General features: G+C 41.3%; 1 protein-coding gene across 4 annotated transcripts in view; it reads left to right on the top strand.

The window, feature by feature from the left end:
- The first annotated feature begins 122 nt into the window (after positions 1–122).
- The window catches only part of LOC308408656 (mitogen-activated protein kinase kinase kinase kinase 4), a 63,187-nt gene continuing 46,966 nt past the window's right edge, over positions 123–16,343 (top strand). For all 4 annotated transcript variants that reach the window (XM_080901022.1, XM_080901024.1, XM_080901025.1 and 1 more), the window contains exons 1-5: positions 123–295; positions 1,304–1,369; positions 13,246–13,302; positions 15,795–15,920; positions 16,055–16,165. In XM_080901022.1, the coding sequence (XP_080757148.1) occupies positions 239–295; positions 1,304–1,369; positions 13,246–13,302; positions 15,795–15,920; positions 16,055–16,165 (417 nt within the window). In that variant the 5' untranslated portion in view covers positions 123–238. The remainder of the gene's footprint in view (positions 296–1,303; positions 1,370–13,245; positions 13,303–15,794; positions 15,921–16,054; positions 16,166–16,343) is intronic.

Raw genomic sequence — 16,343 nt, forward strand, 5'->3', positions numbered from 1 at the left:
AACAATAAAGACTTTACACAAAGAAAAATCGCAGTCTGGAAAGACAGAATAAGAAAGACACTTATTCTGAAAGGTGCAGCCGGATGTTGCGTGTTTTCGGCGACTAGCTTGGTGAAGCTAAACTTCAGAATGGACCCGACTAGAGAAAAGCCCGTTAGTGCGTAGCGTTGGGAGACAAACTCTGACCGTCCATGTCTTGTTTACACATATCAACATACTGACAAAGTTTCTGACAGCAATGTCGAGAGAAAACACCACGCGAAGTTTGGACAGCATAGACCTCGCTGCTTTGAGAGTAAGTAAAGAAACCTTGCTTCTTTTTTCTGTATATACATATAAAAGGTAATGTTAAACAGTGTGGGATGTGGTGGGTGTTGCTTGAAAATTTAACGGTGCTTTCAAGCTGCAGCTGAGTAATCAAACAGTGATTGGTTTTTGTGCCTCGTCTAACGGTCGGTACTCGCTACTATTCTTCACTGTTACACAAACTCAGTGTGCTTTAACTTGGCGTGTAAATATAGCGTGTCGTGTGCCACGGTGCCTCCTGTCTGCTCTGTGTCCTGTTTGGTGTCAACTTTACAAGCTGCACTGTTTACACAAGGTTTCTCCCGGTGTAGACTTGCCGAAAAGTTAGTGTGCAACAATGCAACAAGTGACCACTGAAATAAACAGAGTTTGTTTAATGTTTAAGATGCAGTCCAAGTAGCGCACAGCGTGTTTTTTCCCAACTGTAATGTTTAGTTGCTACTTTATTGTGGCCTCATGCTGCTTAGTCGTTTGCCTGTGTGACTACAAATATTTGATATGACATTAGGTGTGATGATGTTTCTGTAGCCACTCAGGCCGTGACCTAAACATAAGCCGTATTTAGCCAGTGTCACTGTTCTGTTTTTGTTCTGTATTTATTCCTCATTTTTGCGTAGGGAAACAAAGAAATGTAACTTAAGTGTTTTACAGCTTTCATCAAACTGTAAAATTAACGCACCATCCTCCACTAACAGCCAAACTGATTTTGTTCTGATACAAATTGGTGCAGTCTCATCTTCAGCTCAAACTCTCATCTACATTTGCAGTCCCACTTCTTCAGTCCCCATCCAAGCATAACTTTGAGTTGTACCCTCAGCTCTGAGCAATGAAACTGTTTGTCATAGTTTTTCTTGGCACTAGCCTGTTGCATTTTGACTTTGCTGCAATGTCGCATTTCCTATACACTATGTTGCTTCACTCGAGAACAAACATGCTTGGATTTCTCAGCATGTTGCTGTTATTTTTAATAACAATTTATTTATTTGTATTTTTTTAGGATCCAGCTGGGATCTTTGAGCTAGTTGAAGTAGTTGGCAATGGGACCTACGGTCAGGTGTACAAGGTGAGTACTGCCGTGATGCGTTGCTGCACATTGTAACATCAACAGACACATGAAAGTATCATATGTAGTGCTTTAAATCTAAACATTGTTTAAATGGCAGCAATAGTAGCTTCCTGTTGTCGTCTTTACCTTACAAGCTAATGCGAAGCTAAACATGTAGCAGCTGTTGGCATTGCAGACTCATGGTGTTACGGTTGTAAAACGTCATTTCTGGTAAAAGTTGCAACAGCTACTTCCAGTTAATTAGGAGGGGAAAAAAGATACTTTTGTTTACTGAAATATCCTTTAGCGCACACACACACACACACACACACACACGTGCAACTAGAGCATCTTTTAAAGGCCCTGGGTGGGGCTCACTTCCTTATCGCAGTATCTGTTTATATATGTGTGAGTGAGTGGTTTGTGGTTGTAGAAGGTGTTTAGTGTTATTTAGGCTCCTGCAGCTGGTTGTGCCCTATTTTCACACGAGTTTGCTAAACCACTAAAGCTGATGCTTTACCAGCTGCACTGTTTGCTACACCTTTGTGGGTTAGTTTCATCTTTGAGCAACTGAGAGCTTCCTGGGTGAAAAATTATTGTGGTTGAGGCCGTTTAGGAGGGGTCAAGTCATGAATGCCTATCTACCTGCCCTATAACAAACAGAAATGTTTGCATGATTTCAGATTAGACATAAGCAGTGTTTCCACTACTTAGACCTTGTGTGGTAGGAGCTGGGTAGATTTTTATTGTTTTGTTGTCATCAATCTAGGAGAATAACACCAGTCAGCTCGCTCCAACTTCAGTCCTATGTCTTGTTTCCTCACCAGTGAGCTTAGCTGACAGATTATTGTGGAGGCTGTTCTCAGCATCATTCTGATGCTTCTCCAGAGTGGTAAGATGAACTCCAGCTCCACTTACTTGCTCTAGAATAATAACTGCAGTTGCCAGTTTTAAAGATCCACTGTGAGCTAGAAAACCTGTAGCAGGCGGAGACTACTACACAGAGCTCGCCAAGAACTAGCAGGTGTGATCCAGAACCACTGGGTTGGTGTGTGGATATGGGACGAGAGACTGTGTGGACAGATGTTTGAAACAACATTTTTTTTTTTTTATTCCACTGTGAATTATGGAAAAGGAACAATGTTGTACATGAAGGGCAGGATACATGTACAACAAGTGTAACTGTTTTGGAAGAAGCAGGCTTTAGGTTCTCCCAAAAGTTTTAAAGTAACAGGTTTATTTAAGGAAGAGGTTAAAAGTTAAGGGCTGAAGGATGCACATAGCCAATGATGCGTTCTCAGAGTTGTCCATGTCTTCGTGGGATTAGGTGACACAGAAAGTAGGGTGTGTGTGCCATTTGATTTCCTGAAAGAGGATATGTTGCAAGCGATGCACAGGACAGTCAGGCCTTACAGGGTTCTTTCAAACCGGGGAGGAAAATCACAAATTTCATGCTTGGTAAAGTTTTTTTTTTCAGGGCTAAAGCATTAACAAATGTGAGTAACATTTAGTAGAGCATTAACAAGGGAAGAAAAACAAAAACTGATAAACTGTGAGCTGAATCACAGCAGTGATTCTAATGACTGAAGGCAGTACCATGTCTGATACCTTTTTCTTTCTGTGTACTGTATTCTCTAATGATGCTTGACCCTGCTTGAAAAATTACTTGTGTAGAATAGTTTAAAAAGTTAATTGGCTGGCCCTCTATGTGTTTTTAACTTTCTTAAAGAAATGTTATTTGGGGCATTTTTCTGCCTGCATCAGTACAAATAATGGAGCCGCAGTCTGCCAGCACTCTGCTGTGGTTTAAAAGCCTCGCTATAGGTAAAGTAATAATGATGGTGTGTAGCTCTAACAGGCAATCAATCAGACCTTAATGAGGCTGAGCAAATCTGGTTTCCCATGTACACGGTCTTATAATGAGAGTGAGCCTCAACCTGGGAAACCATGAATGCAGCATGGCCTGGAGAACAATAACTGGCACTGCACACACGCTCTCCTCACCCCGTACAAAAACACTTGTGGATTGATGTGAGTGCTGACATTGCATCTGGGCTCTTCCTTTGTTTATTTCTTCATGCCTCTGCATTGAATGATAGGTGTGTAGTATTGTTGGATGAATAAGAAACTTTGATTACCTAAAGGTGAGCACCACGGATTAAAATGCCACCATTATACCGGTAATTTTAATTCAGATCATTTAAGGTAGTATTAGAGGTATAAAACTAACAATCACACAATGCCGTATGAGCTGCACATGGTTGTGCTGAAGGTCTCTTCTATTTAATAGGAAGAAAATCTGTGAGTACAATAATCATACAGCAATTACCGTTACCCACAGTGAAACTGCTATTGCAATACAGCGATTCTTACTTTTAAAAGACAAATGTCGTGCATTACTAATTTCACACGTGAACACTGAGCAGTGGCAGGAGAATCTGGTGCAAGCATTGCCTGAAGTTGCCCTTTGTTACACGTAGCACACAGCAGGAGATGGTGCCTGCTTGCAACTGCAGATTCCCCATTCGAGGTACTACCTGAGCATGCAGGAGGCATATTGCATCACCTCACCCAGTGTGAATATACCTCCTCAATCCTCATGTGGATTCAAGTCAAGAAATCTCATACTTACACTCACTGATTTACGTGTATTCACGTGATCTGAGAGACCATTCCTGTCTACCTGAAAGGAAATGTTTTTGGAGACAGAAATGCAATCAGTGTTGGAACAAATGTAACTAGTGAAGCAGTTGATCTGTATAGAAGGAAAACTAAATGAGGGCATGTTAGCTGTGATAGGATGTGAAGAATCCTACAATAAGTACTGCCAAAAGGGAGAGGCAGAAGATGAAGGTGGAACAGGATCCACCAGGATGGTGTTTTGTTTTTTGTTTTTTTTTATGTGCAGGTTGCTGTTGCTGTCAGTCACAGTGATCCTCTGCTTGGTGAAAATGTTTGTATTCCAACTTAGGTTATGTTCCCAATCAGTTCTGCTCTAAATTGAGGCCTCAGAGTTGATGTGCATCAGGAATTGATTGTAGTGATTATGAAATTTTCCCATGACTCATGTACACATTTGATTTTTGATCCAGCAATTGTCAGTTAGACATCTGATCCCGTGTCAATCAAACCCCAGTGTCCACTGGAACAGACACCGGAGCAAAGTGTGCCCAAATTATCCTCATTTTCATCTTAATTGAGTGGAAGAGCCTCCTGGTCAGCAGATGGGATTTTCTGACATGCAAAGACAGACACAATTAGACGGCATGGAGAGCAGAGAGGCCTGGAGACAATCAGGGCTTTTCTTCAAAATTACCCCAGAAACAGACGCCAGGAACTACTCAGGGAATCAAAGAAGCTTTAGTGCTTTTGTGTTCAACCTCATCTAAGGACGTGACAATTAGAGAACTTAGTGATAACAGATTCAATAAACCAGTACACCAATATAAAAAGTCCAGTGTGTTCACTTATAAGTGTAGATTTCGAGATGTTTGAAAATTAAAAGATGAAACCCATTTGCACGATACAAATAATAGTAAGAGTGGTTATTCCATATAATTAAATCTGACACCGTGCTGCACAGTGCACCCTGACAGTTTTTGGCACATCAAAGAACAATACCTTGCAGCGACCCAAGTTCCCACAGTATAAATGCAGATACAGATTTAAACATTTTACTGTACATCTTTGATAATTTGCCCCGTCTTAAAATATAAAAAAACGAAAGAAAATGTAAAGAGACTGCAGAAGTTTTATTGCTTAGAAGCAAGGAGGTGCTCGACAGAAGAAATGGGTGACACATGCACATAAATATATTAAAATGCTGTGTTGGACATTCGTAGTGCATGGTGCGTGCTTGTCTTATTCACCATATACACATCATTCACACACACACACGCACAGGGCGTTTCCCTGTTTGCAAAAGGAACTTCCCTTCTGCGAGCCACTGCTATAGAGTCATCTGTGTGTGTGTGGGTATGTGTGTGTGTCACACTGTGAAAAAGCCAAACTCTACTAAAGCACAGACCTCTGAGCACTGCTGACGCAACACAATTTTCCTTAGTAACACTGACTAAAGTGACTGCAGTATCTTAAGCACAATATTGTAGCTTTATAATTTACAATGATGCCACTATGATAATTAGTGTGACTAATTTACAGCAGTTGGAATTTTTTTTTTTTAACTATTTGTGTGTCACTGACCTGTGTGGCTGAGTTGTGGTAATCACATGAATAACAAAAATCAAGAATATCAATGTAAATTGATCCGTAAATGAATGTGAATTACATTTGTGATGGGTCAAAGAAAGTTTCACTCGAGCATCTGTGCAAACTTTGACTCGGTGTTGAAACCATACAACAGCTGGCTGTAGTACCACTCTGACTGAATCACTTGCACTTCCTCTTTCAAGTTTCAGTTGCATTGCTTCCCTTTCTGTTATTCACATATCATCATTCCTGTGTTGCTCATGAGGAGATCTGCTGACCAAAATCATGTCCAAATGTGGACTTGGACATTCACAGACTGATCAACTGTCAGTCTGTGTTGACAGCACAGACTGACTCCTTCCCCCAGCTCAACACTTTCTGCTGCCACACAACTAAGAGCTTCCTTACATTAAAAATGTAGTCACCTAATGCTTCTTTATTAGATGTAACTGAAATGAGTAATAGCTTTCAAAGTTAAAGTTTTAGTTTCTTAGGTAAGTGTTTGTGGGGGAAGGTGTGAGCTGGAGCAGAATGGGTAGTATTAGAAATACTGTTTGTTAACAGTGAAACAGAGAGAGCAGAGAGAGAGAGCGAGACAAAGGGTAAAAATGGAGAGGAAAGTGAGTGAGGGCAACGGAAGGAAGGCAGAGGTGAAAGCCAGAGAGACAGAGTGGAGGGGAGGAAGGAAGAGGGAGAGAGACCTATTAAAGAGAGAGAAGAGGAAAGCGGCCCCCCATGAGGGTTAGAGCTGCAGTTTGTGCTGATTACCCATGTGTCCCAGAGCTGTGAGTCCAATTGTTAGAACATTCATAAAAGTATCTGGCCTCCTTACTTTACTTTCTAAATGCCAGAACTATAATTAAAAGTACTCGAGTGATTCAGCGCTGAACTCGGTACAATAGTAGAGCTTGTTTAAAAACCAGAGAAATCAGTATTTGACACTCTGATAGAGTCAGACAGTATGAAGCCAACCTCACAGTTTCTCAATCTTAGAATTCCCATAATGCATTTGGCTTGCCTGGTCATTACCTTTCACCCACCTCCTAAGTTTGTGATGCAGGCTCTGAGTGTGTAATGACTATTGCTGTCAGTTAGGGCTGTTTTCCCAGACTGTAAAAAATTATTAGGATTCTTTTTCATTAGCTCTTTGTTTTTATTGTGCATTCCTTTTATTTCTTTTGTGGTAATAAAATAAGAGAGTATGTGGTGAGAGCCCACAGATTGGCCAAGCTGCTATTCATCTGACTGCTTGTACATGTAACATGCATAGAAAGCAAAAAAGGAGCTGCTTGATTTTTCCCAGTTCTCCTCTGATGACGGTGTGGTGAGTTTACCTTTGTGGAGTTTACACCCATGTAATGAAAACACTGCAGCTTTGAAACTGTAGTTCCAGCTAATGAAGGTTACATGTGAATGGAAAAGTAGAAAAAAAAGTTTTAAAAAAGCTTTAATGTGCAAAATAAAGATAATTATGCTAATTCAGCCCTCATCACTTCACAGGATATTACCTGGCCTGGTAATAGACATAGCCCAGCTCCTACCACAAACATTCCCACCAACACAGCTCATTATTGAAACTGTGACATTTGATTGACTTTTTGACTTTGGTCAAAAACTCCCCACATCCCATTGTGATCAAACATGTGAAATGCATCTGAAGGTCCCACCCCAGCTAAAGCCCAGTGGATGTGGGACTGATTTCCTCGTATGAGATACCAAAACCATTTTCACTCGTAGGCCAACCAAAGCCTTCAGATCTGAGCTGTCATATTTAATCGTTTTAGTAATTGTTCTCTGCTGCTGCTGTTTCTCATTTCTCAGTGAACGCTCACGTGTCCCGGGATTGAAACTGCCTCTCTGAATTTCATGTGGTGAACTTTAGTAATGCAGCCTCCACATGTGCAAGCACAGCTAAGCTGAAATAAAGTGAATCTTTTGTTTGGGTGTACACTTTTTATCATGCACCTTATCAACATCACTGAATAAGAAATAACCATTCATGTAATATTATCACTGGAGGTTCATGTTAATAATAGTGTTACTTAACTGTGGCAACTTAAAATTGACTCATATGAGGGGAAAAAGACTTGGACTATCGGTGTGGAAAATGATCAGTGTGTGCCAGCAGTGCTCCAGACAAGTGAAAATCGCAGGCCAAGTGTTCTGGTTCCTTGTGGTTCTGAGCGGTGGTTACTGATTACAGACTAACTATTAATGCTGAGACATGTTAACAAACAAACTAAAAGCTAAATGAACTTCAGATGATAACTGATGGTTTCTAGAAACCTTTTCAGCAAGTTTGTTCTTATTCTCTCCGCCCAGAGTTTTCAACTGCTAAAAGTCAAAGTCGCCTCAAACACGACTGGTCTGCACTGCAGTGTCGTCACAAAAGACTCCAAACAAAAGACCCCACAGAGCCAGTATCGAAAATCTATTCTGCATATTCATGTGGAGATATCTGTCAATAGATATTACTCCCATCCTAACTTCAACCGTGACCCAAAGTCTTCAAAACTGAAGGTGAAGTGAAAAATGTCCTCATTAGGGCTGTGCGATATGAGGACATGTATCGGATGATGAAATTAAAACATCTGTCGTTTCATATCGGATGATATTGTTTGTTTTGTGGTGTCGCAAAATAAACAGTTTGCAGCAATATTTTTTTTTTTTTCATCGTTTGGATGGTCAGCACATGGATGCAGGCACAGATAAGTCCCAGCATGGCCAGTGAAGATGAGGCAGAACCAGGTAGCTCCAAACAAATCGAGGACCAGCATGGACATGGTTTGGTTCTGAAAAGTCTGATACTGGCCAGAAAACTGTACTATGCAAATTATGCAGGAAACAGGTCTCCACCACAGACTCAAACCTGACAAACCTCTACCACCGACGCAAGAATCACCTGAAAGCGTGTGGAGAGAGTTTACAGATGAGAAGCAAAAACAGCCGTCAAGTGCTCAAAATAAACCGTAGACTCAAACGTTAGAACAGGCTCTCCCCCGCAGCACGCCGTGTAATAAATACTCACAAAGAAAATGGCGGGGCTACACCTCCTGTCTAAAAATACATAGTTTCATGCATCCGTCAAAACACTCGACTCCAGGTGCACCACGCCCAGCTGAAAACATAAATGGTAAATGGTAAAGTCAAGTTGCCCGAAAGTCACAGAATTTACAGAAATGTCTTATATGGATATGAGATTTTGGTCATATCGCACAGTCCCCAATCTGTTCTCACAAAGCTATATGAACACAAACACATGCAGTTACTGCCACAGACCGTATAGCAGATAGACGTAACCACCATGATGTCACCCCTTTGTTAGTGAAGTCCTGTTATGGAGCCTTGAGCATTTTTTTCCCCAATTGCCTCGTCACACCTCCTTTCATGGCTCAGCCGATATAACAATTAGAAAAGTAGCTGCTGAAGTTTCAGAGCAAGGAAGCTGAGACACCTGAAGCTAACCACGGGAGTCGCCCCCTGCTGGCCATGTGAAAGAATGCAGGTTAAAGGCACTTCAGCAACGGCTTCACTTTTATGTGAACTGGAAGCTACATCCATCTTTTATACTGACTAAGGTTACAACCGTATAGGCTTTAAGTGGCACAGTTTCCACACTCAGTTTCTTCAGGAGAATTAATCTTTCACATATCCACGTATGTAACCAACATATTGATCTTGAAGGGGACAGATACAGCGGGTGGCGAGACTGACACTGAAGCAAGAGCAGGACAGAAAGAGAGATGCAGTGAGACTGTTTCTCTCGTTTGTCTCCGTGCTGTCTGTGTTATAAATGTCTCGCTTGTATCTGATTAGCATATGCATGAATATATTATAGTAACCTTTTCACTGAAACGATATTTGTAGTCTTCCCTTATTGTGTGTGTGTGTGTGTGTGTGTGTGTGTGTGTGTGAGATATTCATGGACTTCAGGATGCAAAATAAGAGCAACATTTTTCTCCAATTAATTCTGATGGAGAGACCAGACCCCTGTTAGTGTGTGCATGCGCGTCAGTGCGGCGTATTTTTAATGAGTAACTAGATCAGCTGAGTGGAGAACATTTCACACTGGTTTGCTGTGGTGGCAGCAAGCACACACCATCAAGTGTGATGGGACAGGAAGGCCATTTCCTTATTTATTATAGCCAGGCTAGTGGATGACTCCATGCCACAATTCTTTGCAATTATGGAGACACTGTCCTCTACTTTAGGACACAATCAAGGCCAGGATGAAGAGACGGCTTCACATCACAGCTCATGCTCAGTGAAATGTGTGTGAAGAATTCCAGCTGAAAAGGGTTTGGACTGGCCGAGGAACACTTCAACCGACTGTGAACCAAGTCTGCATGCTACTGGTCAAGATGTTTAGTTTCACTGTAGTGACCAAAACACTGACATGCTTTATATCAAAGAACACATGGCGTGATAAATAAAACTTTTCAAGGATTCAGGCTCCAGCTGCAGCTCACTCTCTGGGCACTGTTCACTTTTCAGGGAAGATTATTTTATTTTTAATATCTTTTGATTTGTTTCTTCTTTTTAAGAGTTTGAAGTGCCATCAATATCAGACCAGAGCTACATGACAGATGTTTACTTTGATGTTTTGTTGAATGATGTTTACATGAATAACTTGAGCTCATTGGATAATATTCTACTGCAGTATATTTCTAACTAACCAGGCAGCTCCTCTTCTTTCTCTTGACAACACTTTCTTTAAAGATGTCACATCTTCATGGATCTATTTCTAAAATAAATTGTCTGTGCTGAGTATCCCTGAAGCCTACAGCAGGTTTGCCAGCACATTGTTAGTTGTTTCTCACCATCTTTCTGTTCTTGAACAGTACAGTCTATTTGCTGTGATAATAAATATTCTCCAAACTTCCCATTTGTTATTTCCCACGATCAGCCAAGAACTCCCGCCTCGTACCATGATTGAATTCTGTTTTCTTGAGACATAATCAAAAAACATGTTGACGCAAAAGGATGGATGCTGGTTTTGTTAGCCAGTAAAAGTAACCTCGGTGCTCGTTGTAAAAAAAAAAACAAAAAAAACACTCTTTCACATAAAAACTGCACATTTTGTAAATCTTTAGTTCAGTTTAACTTGGTGACTTTCCATTCATGCCACTGCAGTTGAATGACTTGTCTTCTATTCATAAAGAGGAACAGGCTAACTATAACAGGACACGGAGCTACAAAATATGCCACCCACCATTCAGCTGGATTATGACAGACGTGTTTATGCCGTCAAGCTTGTTGCAAACTCCTGAAAACTCCTCAGATGTGGAAATGGTCGATGTAGACACACATGTTTTGACACCCTGCTGTCCTCCAAGTCCAAGCTGTACAGGGAGTGCAGAATTATTAGGCAAGTTGTATTTTTGAGGAATAATTTTATTATTGAACAACAACCATGTTCTCAATGAACCCAAAAAACTCATTAATATCAAAGCTGAATGTTTTTGGAAGTAGTTTTTAGTTTGTTTTTAGTTTTAGCTATTTTAGGGGGATATCTGTGTGTGCAGGTGACTATTACTGTGCAGAATTATTAGGCAACTTAACAAAAAACAAATATTTACCCATTTCAATTATTTATTTTTACCAGTGAAACCAATATAACATCTCCACATTCACAAATATACATTTCTGACATTCAAAAACAAAACAAAAACAAATCCGCGACCAATATAGCCACCTTTCTTTGCAAGGACACTCAAAAGCCTGCCATCCATGGATTCTGTCAGTGTTTTGATCTGTTCACCATCAACATTGCGTGCAGCAGCAACCACAGCCTCCCAGACACTGTTCAGAGAGGTGTACTGTTTTCCCTCCTTGTAAATCTCACATTTGATGATGGACCACAGGTTCTCAATGGGGTTCAGATCAGGTGAACAAGGAGGCCATGTCATTAGTTTTTCTTCTTTTATACCCTTTCTTGCCAGCCACGCTGTGGAGTACTTGGACGCGTGTGATGGAGCATCATCCTGCATGAAAATCATGTTTTTCTTGAAGGATGCAGACTTCTTCCTGTACCACTGCTTGAAGAAGGTGTCTTCCAGAAACTGGCAGTAGGACTGGGAGTTGAGCTTGACTCCATCCTCAACCCGAAAAGGCCCCACAAGCTCATCTTTGATGATACCAGCCCAAACCAGTACTCCACCTCCACCTTGCTGGCGTCTGAGTCGGACTGGAGCTCTCTGCCCTTTACCAATCCAGCCACGGGCCCATCCATCTGGCCCATCAAGACTCACTCTCATTTCATCAGTCCATAAAACCTTAGAAAAACCAGTCTTAAGATATTTCTTGGCCCAGTCTTGGCGTTTCAGCTTGTGTGTCTTGTTCAGTGGTGGTCGTCTTTCAGCCTTTCTTACCTTGGCCATGTCTCTGAGTATTGCACACCTTGTGCTTTTGGGCACTCCAGTGATGTTGCAGCTCTGAAATATGGCCAAACTGGTGGCAAGTGGCATCTTGGCAGCTGCACGCTTGACTTTTCTCAGTTCATGGGCAGTTATTTTGCGCCTTGGTTTTTCCACACGCTTCTTGCGACCCTGTTGACTATTTTGAATGAAACGCTTGATTGTTCGATGATCACGCTTCAGAAGCTTTGCAATTTTGAGACTGCTGCATCCCTCTGCAAGATATCTCACTATTTTTGACTTTTCTGAGCCTGTCAAGTCCTTCTTTTGACCCATTTTGCCAAAGGAAAGGACGTTGCCTAATAATTATGCACACCTGATATAGGGTGTTGATGTCATTAGACCACACCCCTTCTCATTACAGAGATGCACATCACCTAATATGCTTAATTGGTAGTAGGCTTTCGAGCCTATACAGCTTGGAGTAAGACAACATGCATGAAGAGGATGATGTGGACAAAATACTCATTTGCCTAATAATTCTGCACTCCCTGTATAGCTACGGGACCAATTGTTCATATCAACAATATTTCTTTGGAAATGGCCGCGAGCGTTTCTAAGAATTGGCTGCTGAGGGGGAAACAGATGAATAGGCAGATATTTGTTACTTTTAAACTTGCCCCTCATTTCAGTGTCTGTGTTTGTCTGACTTTGTCTCTCTGTATGAATCCTGACTGCTGACTGATTGAATAATGGCGAGTTTGTCATGTCTGGTGGTCTGTTTCAGACACATACACTATACACTCCCACAGAACTGTCATACATCACAGCTTAAAGGCTTATAGAGTAGCTACTCTAGTATCTTGTCAGCTTTCTGAGTCATGACATGGTTTTCAATTTTCCCTTTTTCACCTGACTGCACTTTACAGCTCTGCTCCTCCATCCTGACTTAGTCTCTCGCGCTCTCTCTCTCTCATGTCATGTCCTGTTCTTTCTGTCTGCGTCTTTCAAGAGAAAATGAAATTAGGTGGACTTGCCCGAGTCCATGAATATTGAGAATTATATCACAGTCCAAGTATTCACTCAGAAGAGTTACAGGGAGAGCGGGAACACTTTGTGAGCGTTCATCTGTTTACAGACTCCAGCGTGGGACAGTTGTTGTAGTCCTCGTCAAACATTTAGAGGCTAATCTTTTATATTACGATCCAGTTGCTGCCTGTCTTTCCAAGATGCACAGCTGCACTTGTGATTTAAGAAATTTGAACTGGTGCAGAATATTTAACAGAATCTCTACAGTGATCGTATCTCATTGTGTGTGTTTTCCAACAGGGCCGTCATGTCAAGACAGGTCAGCTGGCAGCTATCAAAGTCATGGAGGTCACAGAGGTAAGGGTTCATTACCTCACTACTCTCAGAGTGTACCTGTGTCATCATGTGTCGTGTTTGAGGCAACGCTGTCTCCTGCTCAAAAATAATCCTTATTTATCTCTATTTTATTTCGACATCTTTTTTATGCTCCACCTGTTCTTTACCTGGAATGTCAACTTCTCAAATGCATCCTTTCATGTTCAAACAGCCTGAGCAACACCATAAACACCAAACACTATTTGTGCCATCGCATGAACTACCTGACGACAGTTTGATGGAGAAATGAGGGTAACTCTGCTAATGAGCCATTGAGAGCAGGCTGAAGCGATGGATGGCAGACTGCGTTACACAGTATATAACTGACAGAACATCATAAGATGCGTAACGACCAAAGTGGAACGTTAGTGTAATTAAATTCAACACCACCGTGATAATCATCCTGTTAACATAAATCATACATGACAGCCTTTAATACGTGACTCCTGTTTGAGGGTTTTGCATCGAGATGACCTGTTTTTCTTCAGCTCCTGGATTAAATTTACACATACTGTAGTGCAAGAGTTTCTTGCAACTTATTACACATACAGTTGAGTTTTCTCGGTACTAGGAATCGCTGAATATACAGCTGATAAAATAAGCATTGAACACGTGACCAATATAGTTCCAGATTATCACCAGATGTTGGCAACAACCCATCCAATCCATGTGTTCGATATTTACTTTAACCGCTATGGTTGTGCCCTCTAAAGAAAAACAATCCCTTGTACTATTATAGCATGATGTCCGGTAGACATGTAATATGCAGGATTGAAAGAAAAGACGAGACAGTTTGTGGTGGTGTATTTCTCTCCAGAGACCCTGCTCTCGGCCTACATCCTAGTCCTAAGTACCCATAGCAGTACGCGTTGTGTGAACGTATGGCTCTGTAATAACCTCCACACACTGTTTTTATGGTTTATGATGTCAACCACTGGCTTCTAGATTCCTCGCTTTGGAGTTTGCTCTTTAACTTCGTGGCCATCTTGATCTTAAGGTGTCAGGTAACAATAGGAGTGTAGGTTAGCCAGCTGCATTTCTAAACTGTGTGGGTATAACACACAGTTACCTACTTGGGGAGGCAAAGTACCAGACTAATGATCAGAATTTCACTAACCAGAGCTGTGAAAATGCTTCAAAAGGGCACCAATATAACAAATGCAGTCAAGCCTAGCGAGCAGCTAGAGCTTTTTTTGTAAACAGCTTATGTTTGCTGTTAGAATGAGTGAGTTCCAATCTTGGGATTTAGCAAGGTACTGCTCCACAGACAGGCTTGCATGGCTTTGGATTTATATCGGTGTGAAGTAAAATAAAATGTTAAAAGATCACAAAATCCAACACGCTCAGTCTTCTGTCTTGATAAAATCTTATCAAGAGGGAATATCTTTGGGTTTTGGTTTCTTGTTCAGTAATGCAGCCAAACTGGAGAGTTTAGCACAGACTTTGTCATTTTTCTCTGTTTCTTACATTTTATGTAGCAGATAATTACGTGATTAATGGAGAGAATAATCAGACAACTAGATGACGTGTTAAGAACTTGTTAGAGCCTCCCCCAGAAAAAGAAGTCAAATACAAATTATAGAGTGCCTGAATAAATTATATTACAGATTGTTCTGACATCTAAACGTCGTAGTTTCTTTGTGTGGATGTGACAGCAGGAAATGCTTGGCTATTATCTGCCTTCTTGCAGACAGACACACACACACACACACACACACACACACACACACACACACACACACACAACCTCGTCGTAGGCAGAAGCCTGTGTGTTTCAAACGGAAGTGAAAGTTCAAACTCTGCCTTGTCATTTTTCTCCCCTCCTGTGAAGATTTAAGGGAGGGCAGCGACTGTGAGAAGCTCTCTGTTGTTTCCACTTTCCTGATTAACAACCACAGCCAGCTTCTCCAGCTCTCCTCTTTTCTTCTGCTCTCGTTTCCAGATCCTGAGTAGATTTAGGAGTCCAGTGAATTGGAGAAGTCACAAGTCATTTCCAGGATTTATACTAGGAAAACAAAAAGTGCCGCACACAGTTTCCTCTGCTTTCTTTTTGTCCTCTGTCACGTAAAGTCGACCAACCCCAGTGGTTTTGTTGTGGGATGGGAGTAGTTGAGTTAAGGTCCAGTAGCTGGGTGAGAGATCATCTAAGGGTTATAAAACAGATTCAAGAGGCTATTTACCTGGATGTGTTTGTGATTTTACATTTGGAGCGACACTTTAAAACTTTAAATAAACAGGTCACATGTCCAAGGCAGAAGGGCCACTTTTATAAAAGCCTTGAAACCTTTTTGAACCCAACACAGAAGCATCACAGCGCCGTAACACCTGCTCTTCAGACAAACACCAGGCAGCGCCATTTTCAATCACCTGTGAACGGTCAGATGACCATGACTAATAATGAAATTCCAGTTAACACATGGCAGTAATATTTTTGTCACTTGTTTGATTCCTTATGTTTTTGTTCTTGTGTTTAGGAGGAAGAAGAGGAGATAAAGCTGGAGATCAACATGTTAAAAAGTTATTCCCACCATAGAAACATTGCTACTTATTACGGTGCCTTCATTAAGAAAGGCCCTGCTGGACAGGACCACCAACTCTGGGTTTGTTAACTCGTCACATTTGTTTGTTCTTCAGCACAAACTGTGGATTATCTTAGTTTTTATTAAACAACTGCTGTTCTTTTGGGTTACCTGTGTCAAACACCACATGTTTCTGCTATTTATTTCCCATATAGTTAGTGATGGAGTACTGTGGCGCTGGCTCTGTGACAGACTTGGTGAAGAAAACCAAAGGAAACTGTTTGAAAGAAGACTGGATTGCTTACATCTGCCGGGAGGTGCTCAGGGTAAGATCAAGCACACAGTTTTTTTTTACCTTTATAAGTGACCATTTTAAATAAGTATAGAAGATGTGAGCTTTCTGGGTAATGCAACAATGCTGTTTGTGTCAAACCCTCCATCGTCAGCTAACTCTGTGTGATCTAATAACACAAACAAACACTCAGCAGGGACCTCTCTCTGCCT

The sequence above is a fragment of the Rhamphochromis sp. 'chilingali' genome (genome assembly GCF_963969265.1).
Source record: "Rhamphochromis sp. 'chilingali' genome assembly, chromosome: 13".
NCBI lineage: Eukaryota > Metazoa > Chordata > Actinopteri > Cichliformes > Cichlidae > Rhamphochromis > Rhamphochromis sp. 'chilingali'.